Genomic DNA, 18,930 nt, shown 5'->3' with positions numbered 1-18,930 from the left:
ATGTCTTCTCCAGTGTTTTGGCTAAAGGTGATAGCAAAGAATGCATGACTATTGCCTTACATGGGAAGTGGGATAACCTTTAAAGCTTCACAGAGTCTTGAAAAAGCAGATACTAGGGTGTAGTTCATGTGTTTATGGGTTCTCTTATAAATGTTGCAGTCTCAAATAATTTTAGTGCAGAGACTGAGGCATCAAGGCCAACAATTTGGAATCTTTCTGAACTATTTGTTTTAAGTAAATGTAGAGGTTACAGTTAAGTGAAAGTCTGTAGTGGATGCAAACATTTCCTCTGCAGTGTATAAGTCTGACATACATCTTCATGTGCTGATTTCTCTAGATGAAGAAAAAAAGTACCAAATATATGTCAGCTATTCTGTCAGATGTTTCATATTGTCCTGCTTGATTGTCCATGATATATCTTGATTTGATTTTCTTTTACAACCAGATTGCTAATCTCTCTACAGAAGTACATGCTGTTACCCAGAAAAGATAACTTCCTTTTACATCATAAATATAACTTTAATATTTTTGCTGTCCAGAGTTTTACACTGCTTTATTTCTGGTAGCCCATCTGCATTTTGCTACTTTTGAAAAAAATATGTGGATTTTAATTAGCTATGATGCTGATATGTACTTTGTATACCTGGAACTATATGGATAAAATATATTCTGCAATGGAGGTATAATGTTAAGTAAGTAATCTAAGGCTGCATTGCCAGTTGTTTGGTTCAGCACGTCCAGTACTTGTTTACAGCATCTCACAGTGCTGTATTTACTATCCTTGTTTACATGGTCTGCATTTAGTTATAGGGGTTCTGCACTATGCTTTGGCAGAAAAATTAATTACTACAATGCAGCTTTCTCTAAAAATCAGAAAATCATCAACAGCAAAATTACATATTTCAGGCAAATTTTGTAGATCCAGTCCAACGTGATATGTTTTGCTCTCTAGCATCTAGAAATAATTAACAGTGTGAAGGAATTTCCATTGTGACCTGTATGTTACTTACTTCAGATTTGGATGCCAGTGTAAATTGTCACTGTTTACAAGGAAAATATTTTGTCACTGCACGTTTGGCATTATTGTGATAGTAGTATTGTTTAATGCATTTGCAATTATGCAACATAGTTTATACAGAAAGGCAGTTATAATTTACAATTTGCCTTTCTTCAGATCTTCATTATGGTTGGCTTTGTTGAGTGTATACAAGTACAAGGTTACATTTTTTGACTAGCAGCAATACCCCTCAATCTGATCAGAGTCCAGGTCTCTGACTTGATAAGCACTGAAAGTTGGCCAAGTACCCTCTGACTTCAGTCAGTATTCTGTAAATCCCACACTATCAAGATTATGCAATTCAAGCAAAGCCTCAGAGGTATTTCTGAAGCTGCACGCTTTTCAAAGTAACACTTGTAATTCCATTTATTTTTCCCCATTGGGGGTATCATTGTTATTTTTTTTTTAAATCATAACTCTAGCTAACAAAACAGTAACTGTACTAGGCAGATGTTGCTGAATATTTGTCAGAAGAAAACACTTGAGAGCAAACATTGGGCAACTACCTATAATGGAGGCCATGCTAAATCTCTGTAGTGGTGATGCTGTCATCTAAAGCTGTATGCATATTATAAATGTGCTCCAATAGCTATGGGAAAGAGAGTGAAACATATACTGTTATATGTATGCTTCTAAACTAGGGAGGAGTACAAGACGTGGCACAACAACCTCCCTATGACCTGTTAGTGATAGGATGCAGAGGATGGAGTGCATAGGATTTGACACTTTTATAAAAGGCAGTCAAAAAGATGATAAAAGCATGAGTCAACCACACGTAACCCCCCAGAAAGACCACAAGAAATTACTTATATGCAGAGTAGGAGATTCAACATAGAGACCTAGATATTGGTTAAGGAGACAGTAAATGAAAATATCTTACTTCAGAGTAAATCAACAGACAGATTTGTTTTCTGCATTAGCATGACCCCTTACAATTTACTAACTCTTAATATAACAGCAGTCCTATACATCCATAGTATTTAGATCTAATATATTCCTTTTCATAGTAAAATGGTATAATTTGCCAAAACCTCATCCTCCTATCACTAACAGCTTAAGACAAAGGGCTTGCAACTTCACAAATGCATGCCTGTAAAGACGGTCTTTTTAATGTCTGCTCACTACAGAGATTTTAACATATATTACATCATCTGTGCAGTTAATTTTGCCAGGGTTATTGAAAACAAGTTAGTCAATGCAGTCATTTATTTATTTTTTAAACACTAGCCGCATTGAAAGTTGTAGTCATACAAGGATGAGCAGGGAAGGCCATACTTTCCTAGTCCCAGCAGCAGCATTCAACTCATCTTGTGAGATTTCCTGACAAGTTGAAAAATATACCCCTTCCAGTATGTCTTGGGTCTGCTCCTAGGGTGTACGTGCAGAAGCCATACCTGGTATACCTCCCATGGGAGTTGGTTAGGAGACATTCTCACAAGGTGCCCAAGAGCATCAACTGGCTAATCTCAACACAAAGCAATGGAAGTTGCACTCAAATATCCTACTGGACTGCCAAGCTTTTTAGTTTATGGAAAGTGAGCCCATATACCGTTTGAGGCAACCTTATTTCAGGCACTTCTGTCTTTGTTGTCATCCTTTTAGTCAGTAACCAAAGCTCATGACTTTAAGTGAGTGATTAATAGAGAGCTTCATCCTTTGATAGAACTCTTGCTTTGCTACAATAATCTGGTTTAACATCTGCAGTACGGTGGTGCAGTGGTTAGCGTTGTCGCCTCACAGCAAGAGGTTCCCTGGTTCTACCCTTGGCTGGGGTGCCTTCTGTGCAGAGTCTGCATATCCTCCCTGTGGTCACATGGGTTTCCTCCGGTTTCCTCCCACATCCCAAAGACATGCTGTAGGTGGATTGGGCACTCTAAATTGGCCCTAGGTATGAGTGCGTGTGTGTGCCTTCTGTGGAAGGTTGGGCGCTGGGCTGGCAACTCGACACCATAAAACTCCACTGCCAGTCATGAGCGGACAGGTAATCTGCTGTGGCGACCCCTAACTGGAAAAAGCCAAAAGAAGAAGAACATCTGCAGTACTGCTGCTGTTTCTGTACCATCTGGTGTTCAGTCTTCTGATTCCCTTTATCGTCACTCATAAAGAAGACTCTCCTATACATAAACTAATGCACCTGAGATGTTTGCCTCCCTTTCCCCCGTGGAGGGAAATCTACTATTTTCTGGGAAGGAGTATTTTATGCAAGCCTGAGAGGTGTGAAAAGCCGTGAACTGTAAGAAACAAACTTTTCATCAAAAAGGAAAGAGAAAAACTTTTAACTCAGTTCTGCTTAAGTATTTTAAATTCCACTTATAGTGGCCATTGGGGTGATTCTTTTTTGTACTCGTCTGCTTTTTTCCATGGGTTAGCCAAAAAAGTTATCTGTTTGCATTTTCTTAGTTTATTCTGTTACCTTAGTCTTGTAGCTTAATTTGCGGTTATGGGGAGATTGTGAAGTACTGCAAGATCTTAGCATCATCTATACTACAGTTCTATCTCCATAAGTAGAATTACTTATAAAAGGTAGCTGTTTGTATTTTGAACACTGTTTGAGGCCTTTGTCTTATTTCATTCACACTTGTGACAGAGCTACTACCAAATTTGAACCTTGTTTAGTCATTTATTACTGCACTTTTTCCATAAACTGTTACTAGTAAATTCCAGCATAGTCTAGTGCCTTAGACTGTTGAATTACAACAGTGGAAATATTTCAAATTCTAAAGCTATTTAACTACTTTTCCCATCTATTGTTTTCCATAGCTCCACAACAATAAGTGTCCATCCTTCAAACAAGTATTGCTTTTGAGTAACCCTTCCTTGCTACAAATTGAATTCTGCTTATTTTCCCAAAGCTTCCATCTGCTTAATGACCTCACCACAGTCTGAGAAAGTCCTGAATTAATCCTGCAATACCATACTTGGCAGAGATTATTTTATTATTTTTTGCATTTCACTTGACTGTTTTACAGTGCCACTGCTTTATTTTTTTCTTTTTGCATTTCAAATCATTTTAAAGGTCCCTAATTCTTGAAATCACCTTGTCCAGGTAGTTTTTTAAGTTTTGTGGTTGTGTAGTACTCTCAAGCAATATTTTTTGCATTATGAAGACTGGAATAGTCCATCTAGTGACAGTAGATGGTAGCCTGCTATATCTGAGTTACGAAACACTTGAGAAAGCAGTAAGCATAGTTATTTTATTGGCCAGATTGCTTAGAATCAAGTTTCATATATTTTAAGTGCCTGTACAAATTTGGAGTATTTGTGCACCACTGTCCATCGTGCAGTGGTGGTTAGCAGTGCCCTCTATACTGTAGATGCACATACCTAGGAAACCAAATATTCTCAATCAAACCACCTCTGAAACTATACCAGTAACTCAGTGAATGTAGAGCAACTACTTTGCGCATTCAGTAGCCTAGAGCAGTTAGTTTTCACATTGAGCAGCATTGCCCCATGAGTTTAGTATTCTATATTCTAGCCTAGACTCTAGCCCCAAAAACACCCTTTGTCAGCCCACTATTAACCTCTTATGCACCACTCCCCTTTATCTCACCCAATAAAAGACTTGACACCATAGATATGCACTTTCCCAATTTCTCTGCAGCCAGTTTAATGGATATGGGTATATTGGGACAATGTAGCAATTGTCTAATGTGCACTGACAACCATTTAATCATGAAGGAAACAAATATGGTACGTAAGAGATGTGTATATATAGAATGTCTTTGGAGGCAAAACTCTCGTACAAACACTCAAAACAATATGGTTGTCAGAAGAACACACACCATGTACCTGAAATATGAATCTACTTCTGCTGAGGCACTTAAATGCAATCTTCTCAAACCCTAACGACCTCCCAGACATTTTGTTTGTAAAAATTATTTTCAGTAAACCTTACAGCATTCAGCAAAAACAACACCTAAGACTGCACATACAGCTGCATCTAGTGGAGCTTCAATTACCAAGCCAACACACTATCCAGGCTTCTAGTCATAGGGGACTGTATTGTACAATATACTGATCCCCCCACTCACCAGACAGAACAAGGAGAAAATTATGGTCAGTCGCTCATCTGTGGCTAGGATCCACCAAGTTATGTATGCACTTAAGTCACTGCACCAGTACGATTCGGGCATAGTCCATGCAGGTGTAAATTACCTGAGACATACCTCCCTAGACTATATGAAGAGAGACATTATGGAACTCTGAGTATTTGTCACAGGCTGGTGAGTGCCTAGCACTGAGCAGCATACTACCTTTACCAAAGATTGTGCCACAATATGAACAGAATATAATTGACTTTAATAATTGGATTAACTTTTGGTGTCATTCCGGGGGGATACAGTATTTGTCAGCCTGGGAGGATGTGGTTAACTAACCCCATTGCTTTGCCAGTGATGGTCTGCTCCTATTCCCTCTGGGTTCTCTGATATTGGCTAAAACATTGTCCTTATCCACAGAGCTTTATATATATATATATATATATATATATATATATAGCCAAACTGACAAGTCTTCCAGCATAGCAAACTCTACCAAAGGAAAGCTAGAGGCGTTACTGCTCAGTACCATGAATCTAAACAAGAAGCTCTCCTCACCTTGGAAAATGCAGACATCAGTGTAGTTAGACATGGTTTAAAGTTGTAGAGAGTATCCTGGCAGTGTGAGGCTTCAGTGACTTCTACACATTTAGCTTGCAGATGGACAGATAGGGGACTACAGGTGGAGGTGTCTCAATCTACATAAAAAGCACATGTCTAGGTTGGTTAAACAGGATGGTGCACTGGTGTCCCTCTCCATCCAAATTACCATAGATGAAGTCCCATGCCATATCCTTTCACACTATGGGTTATCCTCCATGTCCCATGAAACCCATAGCTCATGCTTAAACCTATTGTAGACACTCAGCATTCAACCAAATAACATACTCATAGGGAGCATTAATCCCTGTATAAACTGGGAATTCAGCACCTCCCCAAATTTGTAGAAGCAGAGACTCCTAGACTTGGTAAACAGAAGCATTCTGGACAAGCTGGTCTATACATCTACTACAGGTATAAGCATATTGGACCTAGTACAAACAAATATGGGAGAATGTTGCACCCCCACCAGTGTTATGTGGGGTAAGGTCAGCCCACAAAGCAGTCTTCTTCAAAATAAAAATCTCTTCTGTAACCCCAGCAAACCCTGTAACAGTTAGAAACTACTCCAAGGCAAGCTACCTTTTATTAAGTGATAACCTGTCAACATTTCAAGCCCCACCAAACCCAAATAACACAGAACAGTTTGTGGAATTATTCATAGATGCTCTGTACAACCATGTCAATGATTGAATAAAGGCTGCTGTGCCTACCAGAAGTAAGCCCAAAACTAACAAAAAACAAACCACCCTGGTGGAATCCAAAATGAAACAAGCTGAGAAAAAAAGTCCTAGGTAAAATTAAGTGCAATACCAAAAAAAGATAACACCCCCCCCCCAAAAAAAAAAAAAAGAACAGACACAGATACAGGACAAATTCATCTCCAACATCACTTCCCTCTCACCCCCAGGAAATACCATCTAACATAACCCCTCCAACTGTCAGTAGGAGGCAGGTCTTAGATGTGCTCTCTAAGGCCAAGAATACAGTTTTGATGGGCCCCTATAACATTCCAGGATGCCTCCTAAATTACTTGAAATGATATATTAGGGCCACTGATATCACTATTCGGCCATAGCCTATGCATAGGCTTCATGCTACATAAATGGAAGATTGCAACAGCCATCCCTCTGCACAATGGCCGACCATCAGTGGTTTCTGGGAACTTCAGACCCATTAGTCTGAATAGTTGCATATGCAAAGCCATGGCGAAAATGATCATGGAAATGATTAACAGTGACATAGGAAACCTTCAGCCACTGGACTCAAACCAGTTTATTTTCGTCAAAAGCAGATCATGTCTACTGAACCTGGTGGACTTTTGAGAAGGTCACCAGTTCAATGGATGAGGGCAAATGGTGCATACTGTGTACCTTGACCTAGCTAAGGCATTTGATACAATACTATATTTGGGCATTGTAAACATACTTGTGGAATTAGGCATAAACCCTTTTATAACTTGCTGGAAACCCATCTGGTTCACAAACAGGAACTAGGAAATTAGGATTGAAAAGCCCACTTCCACAAAGAGGCCAGCCACCAGTGGAATCCCCCAGGGCTTTGTGCTCTGTCTGCTCCTCTTTGGCCTTGACTTCAGAAAAATAGATGCCAATGTTAAGGGCCTCTAGCTTAATAAGACTGCAGATCATTTCAAGCTAGCAAAATGCTAACAACTTACAAGAAGGTCTAACACAAATGACTGGTGCCAAGCCATGGCTTTAAACTCAATGCCAAGAAATGCATAATATTACATTTTGGGACATCAGCCACCCAGGGGAACTCTTATTGATAAAACACCTCTAAGCATGGATACAGTAGTCTGGCTTTTGACCAACATGTATGTAAAAGTTCAAAAATCGTTCTGTCACTCACCGTATAAGTAAGAACATGGTATGCAAGTCCAGGGAAGTCATTGTGCCACTCTACGCAGCCCTCATCCGCCCTATCATTGAATATAATGCCCCCTTCAGTATGTGCCTCACCAGACACATGCAACAACTGGAATGTCCATAGAGGTTCTTCCCAAAAACAATACATGACATAAACACAATGTTCTATGCAAATTCCCTCAAAGCCCTATCTCTGTACTCTAGTTCCTACAGGCTGCTGAGAGGCAGTTTATGCCTGGCATACAAGGCATTATTGGATCTCACTCTGATGGACCCTTTGCATACCCATAAAATGAACAGCACCAAAACTACTAGATCTAAAGATATAACCATTGCCTGCAACTTAAATAGGACATGTTGGAGGGACAGGTATGTATTTCAGAAAATCTCCATTCTCTGGAATAATTTTTCCATCCATGTGATGCAGAGCCTTTCCCTAACACTATTCAAGCACAAGCTGGACCAGTGGACAGAAAATAGGAAAATTCATCCCTGCTCTGACACCTATGTCTCACATGAACAGAGGAAGCTGTTAAATCATGCCCTAACTAAATTATACCCATTAAAATAACTTCTAAGGCACAATAACTCATGGGATACATTTGAGTTGTATGGCTAGGCTTATAAAGGCCCTGGTCATTAGTCTAGTATACATCTATGAGCCTATGGTCTCTCATTAGGAGGTGCTGATTTTGTATCATATCTGCTTCCACTTGGCAATGATTTGCTGTAGTGCATGCTAGACAATCATAGTCAGTTGAATTGAGGGCATCATTACATGCTATCCAAATCTTGGCTACACTTTGAGATACTGTCTCTGAAAACTGCGAACAGGAGAGGAGAAATCTCAAATATATTATGCATAAGATAAAAAGGTCCATGATGGCTGGTATAATATCTAGTATTACCCGCAGCAGCTATTTGCAACAGTGTATTGTTTCTGGTCATAATTAGTACTAATATTTGTGGATGATAATACTGTTTTTTGGATGTAGATCTGTGCTTTGATATGGCAAATACTAAAATACAGCAAAAACATTTAGTCATATACAGAACAAATTGTTTCAGGACAGTAAAAAATATGACTGTTCAAACTAAAAACTTTGTTAGTAGTTATGTAAAAGAAAAAGTTCAGACTGCTGTGTCCAATATAAATATAAAATGCAAAAAGAATCCTGAAGGGATGCATAAAGCACATTTTCAGTATCAAGCTGATAGAAATGTGACTTGTAATGCTGATTTCATTTGACTTGGAAGTACACGAATGTAGTCCAAATAAAATCTACTTTTTTAAAGTGAAGATTTGGTTTTGCAAGCAAGCATGGAAACATAATGAAGTATGTCAGTTACATGTGGTTCTCTTCAGTGTATTACTTTCACTGTGACTCATCCATTAAAACTAGGTCAGTAATCTGAAATTGATGATTGAAATTGCAGAACATCACTTGCTTTTCACATTAATATAACACCTCTAGAAACACTTTGGGAAGCAGTACTTCATTAGCTGTGTTCAGCTGCTTACATCTCCATGAATCTTTTCTATAGTTTCTTATTTAATAGTTAATTCCTTTAAAAACAAAGGTCTTGATTTTTGACAGGTTGTTAGGCTGGTACAAACTGCATTGGCAGTAGCCTGCATTCACTCCCAGCATGCTGCATCTAATTTTGGAATTGAAAATATTACTGATATCTAGTTCCCAGTTTTGCATAAACTTTGCTGTATGGCTAGTGCTGACACTAGAATAGAGCTGTAAGACATGTATATGTGGAAATGTACACCAGCCAAATAAGAAAAAAAATGTATGGATATGTATAACTGTGTAGTTTACATGCATTTCTGTTTTTGAAGTAACATGCTGAGGGACTGCAATTTGCGTCAAGAGAAATAAGGCAGGTTGTTCAATCGAGCACTTAAGGACATCTTTTCTTAATAATAAACTAAAAAAAAAGTACATCTGATATTCTTAATGTTGTGTTGTGTCTTTTGGCTTATCCCATTTAGGGGTCACCACAGCGGAACTCCGGTCTGCTAATGTTTGGTAGTGGATTTTTACGTGCCGAGTTACCAGCCCTGACGCACAACCTTCAACGAAGGCACGCCCATTCACGCATGCCTCCACACAGAATCTAAATAAAGTACATCTGATAGGACTGGGTGATTAAGCCAGTATCATATAAATGAATATAGCTGCAAATAGAGCATTTGTCCTGGTCCCCTTCAATAAACACATCACGCCGAATGACATTTGACGACCTTTATTAAAACTTCCATAAGATAGCTTGTTCACAAATTTTATTATTTACAACTGAACATATGATTGATTCTAAACACAGCATAAACATCCTTATAATGTTAATCAGGGAAGTGTACCTACTCACCCACCCCAAGTAAGCAATGTCCATACCCCTGCTCACTTACTTACGAAGTGCCATCCTTGTAATGCTAATCAGGGCAGTGTACCTACTCACACTGCTCAGTAAGCAGGGTCCATACCTCTGCTCACTTACTTTACTTATGAAGCAGCGTCCCATCTCACTTCATACACCATTCATTGAATTACCTTCCACCAAATAAGCAGCATCCTTACCTCAGCTTACACATATATTCAGCAAGCTCCTCCAGCTGCTCATTTTCCTCACCCCAGCTCCTTGAAATGAACATCCATACACCAGAGGGGGAACAGAAGAGGGCAAGCCTGTCCCTCTTCTCCGCCAACCAGTCTGACCAGGCTGTTCCCTCTCCCTTCTACCCAAAATTGTTCAGCCAACTACCTCCCATAACGGGAAGGGTTAAGCCAAACATCATTCGATGTACCCATCATCTGTAAAGCCCTTAGAATCCTGCATACCATCCCTGAAACATGCCCTAATGAAACTAAATAAATTAGGATTACCCATGACTCCACTGTACCACCGGGAGATCCACTCCAAGAGAGTACATTCCTTTTAGACTGCTTCCTTTCAGCCACTAGCCACAACCCTGTCAACTGTAGCATATCACGTTAGCCCACCAAACTACCCAGTTCTGGCTGCACATTAGCCCAATTACTGTAGGGAATAGTCTAACTCCAAAACTTTAATGCCCTAACCCCAAATGGCAGAAAACTAGCACCCCTTAACCTAGTTCCTGAAAACTCGCCTGTGCTCAGCTTGAAGTACTCTACGTGCCCAGCCATGCTACTTGAACACAGTGCTCTATCTCGCCTAATGACCCAACAAGGGGAATTACCAGTGACCACATTTTGTGCCCCTCCATCCACCAAAGCACCCCGCAGCAAAATCCATTACCTTGCAATTTTACATTATTCCTGCCACTTAGCATTACTGTCTGTGGCACTGCCCTCTCACCCTCAATATACCCCACTGTTCCAACTGTGACTTCCACTGCAACCGACCTCCTTCATGCCGGCCGTCGATTTATCCACTAACTGCTGCCATTCTGCACTTCCGCCATTCGTGATCCCATTGCAATCTGCAAAACAAAGAAAACTGTAAATCCACTTGACACACAAGATGTGACAACCTTAGTCTCCATCAAGAGCCTACCTCATACAAAATTGCATAGATTCATAGCTTAAAGTTCAAATATTCAACACCCCCCCCCCAAGTTTTCCTTCAGGGTCACCCATGCAGCTGTACTGTTCTCAAATACATCCCACTTGTCCAACAGAACCGCCATCCCTTGTTTCCACCTGAAGGGGAATCCCACTCTCCCATGGGAGTGTTATTGCACCCATGGAGCAATTCAAATTAACCCAATGTATAACATGAAAGCCCACTCAAGCCTGACACTTAACAGGTCAGCCATCTCAGTAAGACAGATACTGTAAGCTAGCAAGCTCAAATTCCCCAACTGCCCAAAATAAATTCACAACTCCAACTGCCTACACATCCAGCCCTCAACTTCCAACGGACCAACCACTGATACTTACTTTGCACTCCCCCACTTGAAAACCTTTGTGCCCCTTTCTATCAGTGAAGACAGCCACCAGTACCTGCACTTCCACCTGTGACCCACTTCCTTCAGGTCACCGACTGATGTCCACTCCACTCTTCCCCACCTCAGATCATCCCAGTAATCTGCCAGAAACACACGCTGTTGTTGTGGACAAGAATGGAATTATGAAGTAACATCTAGACATGCTGCAAAATCTGGACAGTTAAGATGTATGCACAGGACACATTACTATAAAATTAGCAACCATACCACATCCAATTTGCTAATCTGTATGGTTGAGATGTAATATACAAAAATAACAGGTTTACACTGGCATGAACTTTCTGAGTGGTATTAAGTCTGAAACCAAAAAGTCTATTTTCTCACCGAGTCTTTAAAGAGTTGCCACTAATTTGCCAGAAAACCGCATCTCTGCCCTTATTGAAAAATAACTGTAAAGCTGAAAACTACAAACCTCACCACGGATGTGCAAATACATCCTTATTTCAAAGACCCAACAGCCCACGAAAAGGCAAACAGTGCAGGCCCTGAACCACTAAATAAGACCTGAACTACACCACAAGATAACCCCCATACTATGTTGAATTACGGCACAATAATATGCTCTACCCACAGTGACAACCTGTTTTCCCTTCATAAAACTTCAAGTTTTTTTTTTTGCAACTGTAGCTTACGCCACTAGCAATAGTGATAGTCGTGTTCTTATGCATGCTGGAATACCCTTCCTACCAATTTACTTAGAGACTTTCCACTGTTCGCACTTCCTGTCCTGGCATACCATCCCAAACACACTTAAAACCCTATAAAAGCTAACTCTGAATTAATGCACCCCATGTGAACAAAGGAAAAGACTGCACACTGTTCCACCCAATACCGTCCCCCATTCTGTCCCTGCAGGATCGTTTCGACACCTTGCAACCTCATTAGCTAAAACAGCAAGACCAGAAAGAAAATGTCCCAAAACACCTTCTAAACACTCAACAATTCAAAGGTATTTCATCAAGTTCAGCAACCATTTCACGTGTCTCAACAACACTACCCAATGACTTCCAATCCTTCCCCAAGGACTGCCAAACAAGAACCCAAAAATCAGAAATACAGTCATCACCTAGATAGAACCATGCAATTAAATAAATCGATCAATAAATAAATAAATAAATAGATGAGGTAGTAAACATTACCCCAATATCAGCCCCAGTTCAAACGCTGTGGAGAAGGTCACTATAACGAAATGAACCCCCCTGTCTTTTATCATGGCACACCCTATCAGGCAATTAATTTACCTTGTCACTACTGTAAGATTATCAATGATGTTTCATACAATCTGCCTAAAATTCCCTGAAGTGCAGAGCTCAGCACCAAAGACAAGAGGTAAGTTGATGAACTGCCATGACCGCTAACTACTGCAATCCCAATGTGAGAAGAAAAAACGTGAAGCCAAACTACGGATACCAAACAGAATCTTAAAACAGCTATACCCTCTGGAACAAGAGATGGCAACAATCCAAAAGGCAGAATGCAATCACAAACAGTCCACGCCCCATGGCCATAAGGGTGACCAACAATGAAAGCATTATATGAAGTGGATCATATAGGCAGAAGCACCAGGCACAGAACAATCCTCCATGACTCTGCATAAACAGCCACTACTCCTCCTACAGCACTGAATACAACAGTCAAGGCTCCACTTCAACCACACAGAGAAGTCTGAAGTACCATATATACATTTTTCCTTCTTTTCTATATGGAGATCAACTGTACTGAAATATGAGGCAAAAACTGTACCATCTGTGAAATCTGCACGGTCAAAGGCATGACATCCACTGCGCCACACTCGCACATACAGCAAAACCCTGAGCAACTGGACTTCTGCTCCACTCATAAACCGTACACCACAGCAATCCAAGAGAACCCACAGCAGAGCTATGCACCAACTCAGCATGGCAAGCGGCCCCACCGCCATCCTGCAAAACATCACATGGCGAGGCAGAGCAACAGACACATACACTCCCCTGCAGTGAATGCTGCCAGCCCCCTGTCTGCCCTGAGGACCTGCACATGCCACAACACCAGACACTGTGAGAAGGCACTGCCCACACCCAAAACAGGCAATTTCTGATGTTGCAATGGAAGCCATGTGTATTTACCCTCTCACGTGCCACTCGAAATTTTTACCAAGAAAGCACCCCTTTGACCAATATGTATATCATGTTTGTACATTACAACAGTTTCAGTACCTGAATTTGTTTAACCCTCAGACCCACCACAAAATGATGCTCCACATATCAAATCACAAGAATCACTTAAATTTGCCATGGTTACCAATCAATGCACAAGTCCCTCAATTCAACTGTTGCACTGAAACTTGCTGCAGGCTTCTCTCCATCAGCTCAAACTTTCACATCGCCTCTTCAAGTATACAACCCATAATGATTGAAGGTCACACGATGAAGACCAAGACATATTCCCAGAAAAAGACTCTGCTTCATTAGTAATGCATTGTCCTGTGACCAGCATATATGCAGATTTTACAGTAACATTGTAACCATATTAATAGCATTTTACTTGAAGCAGAACTAAAATCAGATAATTGCACTAAGCAGTCTGTAACATTGCACTTGTATTTTTTTTTATATTGCTATTTATTTATTTTTTAGTATAAACTTTTTTTTTAAACATATTTAAGTCAAGCTGCTCCTTTGACGCCCTCAGACAGTATTTTCAGAACTCATTTGTTTGAGGGGTTTTAATCTGAAGACATTGAAAGGTTGCACTTGTAGGTGATGTCTTCAGTCAAGCCAGGAGGAGAAATAGTGGCATGATTTGTTATTTCCCTTGCTGTGGTGACTCCACAGCCAACTCCCAAACCACCCCTGTGACTGAAAAACCCCTTCGGAAACCAGCCACAACACTAGAACAGCAAACTCCACAACATCACAAGCTTCCCCACAAGGCACCATCGAACCGGCCCCATTTTCCTGGGCTACTAATTTTCCCAATGCAATGTGCCGGACACCACCACGCAAATCGAAGGGAAACCCCACCCCATCCCCAGTGAAAACATGCACTCACAAGAGACGCACCAGTCCAAGCTCCATCAACCACAGCCACCAAGCGTCCCCCCTCAAAACCAGCCCTACCAGTATGAAATGCCTAAACTCCCTCCTGACAAAAAAATAAAATAAAAAATTAACTATAAATCACCTTCCATAAACTCAGTGCAGTTACTGGTATGATGCCTACCATATATGCTGCACCTCGTACCCCTTCCAGCACACACACAAACTTTCAGCAGCCAGACATGTCCTTCATCGCCGTATCTCCCCCAAGCAAGTCAACTGAACCCACAACAAGCACACCCAACAAAAACCCGCAAAAACCTTACCACAATCATGACTGCTCCAGTGAGTGGAATCAAGCTCCACATGGCCAGGATCACACACATTCCAACAAACGAATCTCCATGACCACATCTGACCAACAGGGAAAAGAAAACTCTAACCAACCACAACATCCTTTCAATGACTGCTGATCAGCAGCAATTAACCATCCTCACATGCACCCCCACCACCAACAAAACCGTGACCATTAAAATGGGAGTAGTACTGGCCCAATGCAAATCCAAATACTACTGACTAAATGCAAAGTTAACAATCCCAGAACCTAACACAACCCTTAAATCACCTCAAAACCTTAAGTACACCGTGTCTATACTGTACCACATACAAAAACAAAACAGAAAAATAAATAAATTACCACATACCCTAGCATTATCCAAGGCCTACCTGTCCACCATAATACCTACAGGTCGTAAGCTTGCAGGTAGTAAGTTCACGCCAAAATGTGATTGCTTACCCAGCTACACTTGTATAAACCTCCTAAGCCCCAACCTACCCTTATCTCATTTCCTCCGAATCCTCCCTGCCTCCACTTAACCCTTTCTCTTCCCCAACTCACTTAACACCCACTAACATCCATCTAACCCCTCATGAAGATGTCCTGAGACAACTTGGTTTGTTGCCAAACTTCATTTATTAAACAATATCCTTTTATATTTTTGTCTTCTAAATCATTTGTTTTGCACTATATCATAAAATAGCAAATCTGTGTTCAAGAAGCTAGTGGTGGTTTTGTGTGTGTGTGTGTGTGTGTGGGGGGGGGGGGTTGACATGACATGAGGAATGTGCTTGTTTGCCTCTAAGGGAGAGGGTTGGCATCCTTACGGGGCTAGTTGTTGCCTGTTGCTTGGTAGTGATCAGAAGGCCAACATTTAGTTAATTTGCGTGTGCAGATGGAGCCTGTGGTAGTTTCACAGCTTGAGAGGGAACAAGGATGTTCCTAGTCTATATCTCTTGATGTGTAGCAACCTGTTAGAAGGTGCTATCAGGTCTTGGGATAGGACCAACACACACACACCCTCATACAGCAGCTCACTAGCTGATCACAGTATGGCATCATTTCACCAGTCACTCGACTCACAGTGACATAGTGCAGTCAATACTAGACATAAGGATATGTCACATGAAGAGGCATGTCCCACATGCCTGCACAAAGGGTACGGTCAGAACTGGTCCCAGAAACATGCAGAGCTTTTCAGTTTCCCTGACCTAGGTAATGCAGTGTAAGTGCCAAAGTTCTCAGATCTATGATATGCAAGATTGACTATCCTTCTTACATCTCCAGTATCTAGGATCTTTCCCTTACCTGAAAACTTTCTATTATTACCATCAACACTTGTATGCTGGCAAAAGCCTCTTGTTCATGATGTTTTTCTGTAAATTGTAAAACTGTATATATTTGCTTCGGTGTATGTTTTTCAGTTTCTTCAATATTGTAACAATTTTTGTTCATAGTATTGCTTGTTATGAATGTTTTCACTTATTGTAACAACTATTGATCATAATCGTGGAGCTTTTCTTCCCAGGCCTCTACTGAAAAAGGACTTGTGTCCAGTCGGACTTCCCAGGTAATCAAATGTAAAATAAAATTAATAAAAATAAATAATAATAGTATGGAGTTTGGCAGATAGTTGGGGGAATGAGTTTGCTTGGAGAAGTTTGAAGAGGAGTGAGCCTAGTAGCAAGTTTACTCTGTGCTTCATTGGGAGCCATTTGGCTTTTTTGAGGGTGAAGCAGTGACACTCATTAGAGGTCAAGTTAGTGATGAAGTGACAGATTTTGTTTTTGATAGTCTGTAGGGTTTAGTTTTTCTTAGAGGCTGTGGCTGTTATGGGTATGAGTAGCCCATATTCAAGATGGGCCAGAAAGACTATGCCTATCGATGCCCAGGCTGATTTTATAGGTAAGATGGTATATTCCTGGCCCTGAAGAGAAGTGAGGTAGCTTTTGCCCTCATTTTTTCTATATGGGTAATGAATGTCAGTGCTTGGTTTAGCCATCGATGTAAGTGTTGATTGTTTCTGTTGGACAGCAAGAGAGTGGTGATGCTGAGTGACTTTGGTGATTTTTAAGTTTTTGGGTGGAGCCAAATAGTATATTTAAAAGTAGATACAAAAATGTGACATTCAGCTCTATTCAGTTTCAAGTCTGTCTTGCAACCTAATAAGGCACAAATCTTACTCCTGCTTAGTAGATCATCAGTTATGTTAACTGCTTCTTCCAGTACTTCAGCTGTTTCAGTTGAACCTCTTCTGGGACTAGAGATATTCCAAAATGCAAGCCAACAAAGCTGTATGTACACAAGGAGTGATGAAAACTTGCTTTATTTATCTAGATAATTTATCAGAATCCTTGATTAGCATGTATCATAGAAATTAACATTGGGCACAGTCACTGTAAAAAGCATTGCTAAACTGATGTAAAAATTATTGTTTTCAGATGTGAAATGTAAAAGCTGTATGAAACCTTTACTTATTTTAGTAAAACTTGTAGCAACATCGGAAAATGTGTAAAGCAGTATAAAAGTTGTACAGTATTTTTTTGTAAAATGTATTACAGTCCTGGATGGAAAACTGATTTCAAACAGATACATGCTTTAGTACACCCATGTTTTAACAACTCTGCCACTTCCTATGGAGATGAGAGATTTTGCAAACAGAAAGCTTAGATATGAAAATGTGATCATTAATGATTTGCTAACTGTAGAGTCAGATCTTGTAAAAATCAAGTGCTAACTACATAACTACCAGTGATGGCTTTTTTCCAACACTACCCTTTAGAAAATCTCTACTTAATTTAACTCTGTCAAGTTTACAGGGAAATTATTAGAAAAGTCAGTCTTTGGTTGTCTCTGAGAGACCCCTGTGGATTTTATGGATGAGAAAGTTTGTTACCAGAGTCAGTGTTTTTTTTTTTTTAATAGACACTTCCTGTGAGTGCTCTATAACTGTCAAATTATTATAAAACATTAATGATAGATTGTACTACATCTTCAACTAGTAGAGGTAGCAGGACTAGAAACCCATTAGTTTTTCTAAATGCCATCTGTATGTTTATACCTTTATTTCGTACACCCTGTGAGACACTATAATTGTATATTTAATTTTCAGAGCACATTGCTTTTTTTTATTTCAAATAAAGAATTTAATTGAATCATTTAAAGATATATAATTACTTAAAACCTACTCACTCCTACCCAACATGGCTTCTGCCCTAACCATAGCACTACTACTGCTCTAATATTTTTCACTCATACTATCTCTCAAGCCAGAAACAAAACTAAACTAGTATCCTGTATATTCCTAGACCTCTCCAAAACCTCTGACATGGTCTCTCACCACAAGCTTCTCATCTTGGTCTCTCCAATCCAGCACTCAAATGGTTCTCAACCTCGTACCAACAGACAGCAGTCCATCAAGTGGCTCTCTTTCTTCTCAAACTATATCCCTGTTAATACTGGAGTGCCTCAAGGTTCCATTCTTGGACCTCTACTATTTAATATCTTCACTAACTATTTTTAGACTGCCTGTTCTCAGTCCTCCCTTATACAACATGCAGTTGTCTCAACTGTCATCAGCACTTCTGATAATCTCTCTCACCTCCACACTTTAACCTAAAACTCATTCAACTCTGTCAAAAGGTGGCTAACTGACAATCAGCTTATACTCATTCCCAAAAAACTAAACTACTGTTATTTCTCCCAAATGCTCTCTCTCATCTAAAATCTTCTTTCACCATCTCATCCCTTGACAACACTGTAATAAGATTAGGAAACAAACCAAGCTCCTGAGCATTATCATTAACAATCAACTAAAATTTGATCTACATGTCCAAAATTGCATTAAAAAATCACCAAAAAACTAGGCTTACTCTATAGAAACAGAAAATTCCTCACTAAGGACTCTAGACTTTACCTTGTCTATGCCTGTCTACTTCCCAAGCTACTTTATGCCTCTCCAATCTTAACCCTACATTCCTCTCTGACTAA

General features: G+C 40.1%; 1 protein-coding gene across 1 annotated transcript in view; it reads left to right on the top strand.

The window, feature by feature from the left end:
* Positions 1–17,455, top strand: part of PTGES2 (prostaglandin E synthase 2) — a 488,316-nt gene extending 470,861 nt beyond the window's left edge. Inside the window, exon 9 of the mRNA XM_044058142.1 lies at positions 17,382–17,455. Coding sequence (XP_043914077.1) covers positions 17,382–17,455 — 74 coding nt within the window. The remainder of the gene's footprint in view (positions 1–17,381) is intronic.
* The last annotated feature ends 1,475 nt before the right edge of the window (positions 17,456–18,930 follow it).

The sequence above is a fragment of the Protopterus annectens genome, chromosome 16.part0 (assembly GCF_019279795.1).
Source record: "Protopterus annectens isolate FY-2018-M chromosome 16.part0, PAN1.0, whole genome shotgun sequence".
Lineage (NCBI taxonomy): Eukaryota > Metazoa > Chordata > Ceratodontiformes > Protopteridae > Protopterus > Protopterus annectens.
This window is presented reverse-complemented; position numbering and strand designations above follow the sequence as displayed.